Here is a 6,034-nt window from a genome sequence, read left to right as displayed (position 1 = left end):
ATCAAAAATGCATGTGGGTACTCAAATGAAAGCTCTTCATTAGTGTAACATCATGATGGGCTTATATTTTAAAAAACATCAATATTTAAGAAAGTACAGTGCAATTTACCAAAAATCATTATTTGATAACGCAAAATTTTATTTATCTATATTTCACAAATTACTGCAGTCACGTAGTGACTGCAAGGTTGCTCTAATAAAACATATTCTATTTAAATAAAAAAAAAAAATCATTTTCTTGTTTTTGTTTTTTTCTAAGAAACAAAATAAATATTCATAAACAAATGAATAATTTCTTAATTGACATCTAAAGAAACATCTCTCTAAAAACCTCAATCTAAATAAATAATAAAATAAAAAACTAATTCCGTCTTAATTTAAAAGATTTTAAAAATATTTAAAAAAAAAAATGATCGAATCAAGATCTTCATCAAGAATCAAATCCAAAATTGAAAAAATTGCAACAAAGCCTAATTTAAGAGCATCAACCAACTCTAAGCCGAAGTCCAAGGAGCCGGCTAAGTTAAAGCCGCGGATGAAGAAGAGCCTACCGAACAAGGTCCAGAAGACACTGAAGGCTCATCCTTCAACCTCCAATATGGTCAACGTAGCCATCCAGAATTTAGACAACCGCCGCCATGGATCGTCCTTGCAAGCTATTAAGAAGTATGTTTACGCGAATTACCAACTGGATCCTGTTAAAACTGCTCCGTTGATTAGACGGTACCTCAAGAAGGCCGTCTCCGAGGGAACTCTTGTCCAGACTAAAGGTCAGGGCTCCAATGGATCCTTCAAGATGCCTGGTAAGAAGAATTTGAAGAAATAAATAAAATAAATGGCATTAATTAATTTTTAATTATTTTTTTTTTTTTTTTCAAATCTAAATTTTGTGTTTGTGAAAAATAATTTATTTTTTTTTATTTAAAAAAAAAATATTATTTTTTAATATTAAAAAATAAAAAATTAATTAATTGTAATTTTCAAATAATAAAATTATTATTATTATTTCTTTAAAAGGAAATTGAAAATTCTTCAGTTTAATAGTTAGTAATAAAATTAATTAGAATTAAAAATAAAAAAAAAAAAATTCAGTGTCTGGCTGTGGATTTAAAAATAATTTTTATTTGAAAGTAAGTATGGGAAATTTGTAATTAAATATAATTAACTTCCTACATTAGTGATTTATTTATAAATTTTAATGATTTATAATTGTGAAGTTGAATTAAATTATTTTTAGTTGATAAAAATTACTCAAGTATATTAAATTAATGGAGTCGAAAAGAAATAATTTTTTTGAGTTACTGTATTTTTTCATAGTTATTATTAGTATTATTGTAAGTGGGATTGACGCAAATGATGATTGCAAACATTTGGCCAGTAGATTTATTCAATTAAAAGAAATTCATCAGTATCACTGTAAGTATATAATATTAATGTTAATTAAGAATTATTATTCAACCTTGCAGTCACTATGAGACTTTCGTGATTTGTGAACTATATTTGGCTTTATTAAATAATTACTTTTGTTAAATTGCACTGTATTTTTTTAACTATTGATGTTTTTAAAGATATAAGCTCATCTTGATGTTGCACTCATCAAGAGCTTTCATTTGAGTACCCACATGCATTTTTGATATATTTTTTATATATACATATATGTAATATATATAAAAATATGAAATATATGAAAAATTGATGTAGGTACTCAAATGAAAGGGCTCGATGAGAGTAACATCGGGATGGGCTTACATCTTTAAAAATGTCAATAGTTGACAAGATAGCAATGTCAGTTCTTAATTATTGACAATTTTAAACATATAAGCTCATTTTGATGTTACACTCATCAAGAGCTTTCATTTGAGTACCCACATGCATTTTCATATATTTTTCAAATATACATCTATATAAATATATAAAATATATGAAAAAATGATGTGGATATTCAAATGAAAGCTCTCAATGAGCGTAACATTAAAATGAGCTTATATCTTTCAAAATGTCTAGTTCACAAGATTCAAGATAATTTTTTAATTATTGACATTTTTAAAGATATAACCTCATCCCGATGTTGTACTCATCAAGAGCTTTAATTTGAGTACCCACATGCATTTTTGATATATTTTTCATATATACATATATATAAATATATAAAATTAATGAAAAAATTATGTGGGTACTCAAATAAAAGCTCTTGATAAACGTAACATTAAAATGACCTTATATCTTTAAAAATGTCAATAGTTCACAAGATACAAGTTAATTTTTTAATTATTGACATTTTTAAAGATCTAAGCTCATCCCAATGTTACACTCATCAAGACCTTTCATTTGAGTACCCACATGCATTTATGATATATTTTTCATATTTAAATATATATAATATATATATAAATATATACAATATATGAAAAATTGATGTGGGTACTCAAATGAAAGGTCTCGATGAGTGTAACATCGAGATGAGCTTATATGTTAAAAAGTGTCGTTCACAAGATACAAGGTCATTTCTTAATTATGTATCTAGCGATAATTTTCAAATGCAGCCTAAATACTTATCATATTAAAAAAAACTTTTGACAATTTTAAAAATAACAATTTAGAAAAATCTATTGATTTTACTATTATTTAAAAATCAGTCGAGGATTGCCAGATCGTAGAACTGCACTTTGATGAGCACACCAAAGCAGATAATCTAAAAGTCACAATCCAGTCAATAACCAGAAACGTTATTGAAACCCTGAATTTATACGAAGCAAGTGGATTTTTAGCAGATTTTTCAACGCCTGTTTATCTCAGTCATGTCCAGTCTTATAAAACTATCAGGAGACTTGTTAAAGTTGCCAATCATAATTTCACTAAGACCACTATTTCTGGAGTAAGTTTTAAATATTCTTATAAATAATCATAAACCCCTCATTAAAAAAAAATATTGACAATTTTTTTTTTTCTTTTCCAAAAAAAAAATAATTTTTAAGGTTCGCACTCATAATTTTTTTAAAAAATTTTTATTTATGAAAATTTTTTAAAATGATTTAATTATTATAAAAAAAAAAAAAATAATTTCAACATGTCAAAAATTAATTGTCAATTCAAATTCAATAAAACATAACCAAAAAAAATTTTTTTGCCACTCAAAGAACATCAATATTATTATATTAATTTTATTTTGACAGATCGCTCCAAATCTTGGCTACATAACATTTTTCCACGATACATCAAAGTTGGCATCTTTAATGTATTTATTTAAAAATCCATTGGATTTCAGTCTTGTAAGCAATCACTAATTACTTATTAATGCTCAACATTAATTAATAATTAAGGAGATCCACGCGAAGAAGTCAAATTTTATAAAACTTCCTGAAAATTTGTAAATTAAATCTACTTAGCCTAATGATTAATAAAAAAAATGATTAAACAGTAGGTTTCCGGGATATTTAATTAAATAGTTAGGAAAATTGTAATTTTTACATGTGAATGTACGGAAAAAAGTAAACTGTAATAAATAACAGTCGATTTATAATAAGTAATGATTAACTGCTAAAAATTACCATTTCAAACAGTAAAATCGTGATTTTACTATTCACTTTATAATATTTACCATTTAAACGTTACAATTTACTCTTTACATGGAAGAAAATACTATTTCAAACAGTAATATTCGCTATGTGAATGTCTAAAATGTTAAAGTACAATAATTAAGAATTCAAACTTTGATATTTATCATTTCGTACCTAAAAAATGGTCTTATATGTAAAAAGTATAAAATAAAGTTAGTAAATTTCTAATACAAGCAACGTCAATATTTACAAAGTAAAATGGTAAATTTTAAACGCAACGCTAAAAATCAAACTATAATTATTGACTTACTTGGACTGGTAAAGTGTATATTTTAAAAGTATAATTTTTACTGTTTCAAATGTTAAATTCTCCCAGAGTGATATCCCCTTCTCTTTCATCTGAGTTTCCCTTCTCCTCATAATATCGACTATGTATTGAAATGACAATTTTTACTGATTGAAACTGTAATTTTTTAAGATAAAAGAGTCGTTATTTACTATAGTGACAGCTATTAATCACTCATTTGGGATATTAAATTATCAATTGTGGCTTTTATACTTTTTACATTAAGTTCTGTAATATTTATATTTTTGCCACCCCGATGTCCGCTTTACTGTTTGAAACTATAAAAATTAACCGGAATCCGAGTAAATATTACAGTTTACTTTTTACCGTGTGGAGATTCCACTAGTCGTATATTTGGTTAAGAATTTAATGCAATTAACGATTCCCTTACGGTTTTGGAAATGCCGCAAAGATTCGGTATTTATACAATATAGATGCTGTATTTTTACCGTAATACTTAAGTTGTTCTAGCCAGTTTTTTTGCCGAATTATTACGAAAAAATTACGAAATAAATTCAGAATATTTACGGCAATACAATAAGAAAATTACGGTATATTAACAGCATTTAAACCGTAAATGTACCGCATTTTACTGTATATCTGCGGCATTATTGCAGCAAAAAACCGGAAAAGAAGATCCCTACTTTCTATTACCGGTAAAATACCAAAAATATGCTGCTTTACTACTATTTTTCAATAGCTTAAAATTTTTTTTTATAATATTATAAATTATCATGAATAATTTTTAAGAGGTTGATAAATTAGTTTCTCTATTATTATTATTATTATTATCATTTTTTTTAGTCCAGACCGGGATTCGAACCCGGATTATTTAGTTACGCGCCGAAGGCTCTACCAGACGAGCTATCAGAGACACTATCCGTAACTATTTACTCAGTCACCTAATAAGACCCACCGAGTAATAAACACCACCGTCCATCTTAGGGTAGAAAGCATTATATCTTTAATTATATCAGTATAATTTCCCCCTCAAGCCTGGTGACCTATATGATCTAACAAGAGGAAAACTGGTCAGCTGTTGCAGTTTATGCACAGCACCTCCTGAAAGACAAAATCGCAGAAAGGGACCAGTAGCCAGGAGTAGGCGTCGTGAGACGCAGCACGACTGGATTGAAGTAATGCTAACGCGGTTCCAATCCAGTCCTCCCCGTACCATCTAGGGGAGAGGGGAAGAGGAATGTTTTTTTTTAGTGGGTAAAAATCTCCACACTACCGACTATCGATATCTGCCGGAAGATGGGCGGCAGAGTTAACGATACCGGTGTCTTTTGAAGATCTTTTTTCGTACCTCTTTATAAAAAAAAAAAAAAAAAAAAAAAAAAAAAAAATTATATCAGTATAAACGCGGCAAAATTACAGTATATCTTCGGTATTTTTACTGTAGAAGTACGATTTTATTATTGTAAAATTATAGCAATATTATAATTAATACATAGATTTTTTACGGTAAAAGTTCTAGAGTTTTACGGTAATTTTATCGTATTATTTCTGAACTTAGCAGCAAAAGTACGGTAGAAATGCTGTATAACTATAGTAACAAAAACTGGCCAAAATAACCACAGAAATACCGTATTATTTCAGAATTATAACGGTAAATTTATGGTAAACGCATTAATACCAAAAATTTACGGTATTTCAAAAATCACGAGGGATACTAAAATTAGCAGACACTTTACAATTTTTTGATTTTTTTAATCAATAAAAATTGTAAGTAAAAAAAAATTTTCATTAAAAATTGCATTTAAAATTTTTTAGATGTCGGCTAGTTTAATTCCCATAAAATTAAAAGTAATATAATAATTAATTAACACAATTTAAAATTTCAGGAAGGTAATATCGGCGATTATGTCCTCAGAAGACTACCCAGTAACACCAACGATGGCTACTACCAGTACGTGTATGTCCAGCTCCTGGAAAACACTGAAAATAGTAAGTTAACATAATTAAATTATAATTAAAAATTTTCTACTCAAGCATATTGATAAATATAAATAAAATTAATAAAATTAAAAGTAAAAGCGACAATTTAATAACAAAATTAATTATACTTTTGTTTATGGTATATCAGACGCTGAAGCATGGAAGGCCTTGACTGTTCCTTCGCCAAAGA

At 27.4% G+C, this 6,034-nt stretch overlaps 1 protein-coding gene and 1 long non-coding RNA gene across 2 annotated transcripts; both read left to right on the top strand.

The window, feature by feature from the left end:
- The first annotated feature begins 409 nt into the window (after nucleotides 1-409).
- LOC123263949 (histone H1B-like) lies at nucleotides 410-826 on the top strand. The gene has a single exon (XM_044726994.1). It carries the CDS (start codon nucleotides 410-412, stop codon nucleotides 824-826), a length of 417 nt encoding a protein of 138 aa, XP_044582929.1.
- Nucleotides 827-2,613: 1,787 nt separating this feature from the next.
- LOC123264108 lies at nucleotides 2,614-5,847 on the top strand. Its single transcript, XR_006509274.1, has 3 exons — nucleotides 2,614-2,875; nucleotides 3,174-3,269; nucleotides 5,751-5,847. It is a non-coding gene; the product is annotated as an uncharacterized LOC123264108 (long non-coding RNA).
- Nucleotides 5,848-6,034: the final 187 nt, after the last annotated feature.

The sequence above is a fragment of the Cotesia glomerata genome, linkage group LG4 (genome assembly GCF_020080835.1).
Source record: "Cotesia glomerata isolate CgM1 linkage group LG4, MPM_Cglom_v2.3, whole genome shotgun sequence".
Classification (NCBI taxonomy): Eukaryota; Metazoa; Arthropoda; class Insecta; order Hymenoptera; family Braconidae; genus Cotesia; species Cotesia glomerata.
The sequence above is the reverse complement of the archived record's forward strand: the minus strand, read 5'-3'. Positions and strand labels throughout refer to the sequence as shown.

Excerpts from the sequence above, each read along its gene's own strand:
- LOC123263949 (XM_044726994.1), top strand. The coding sequence starts at position 410 with ATGATCGAATCAAGATCTTCATCAAGAATCAAATCCAAAATTGAAAAA.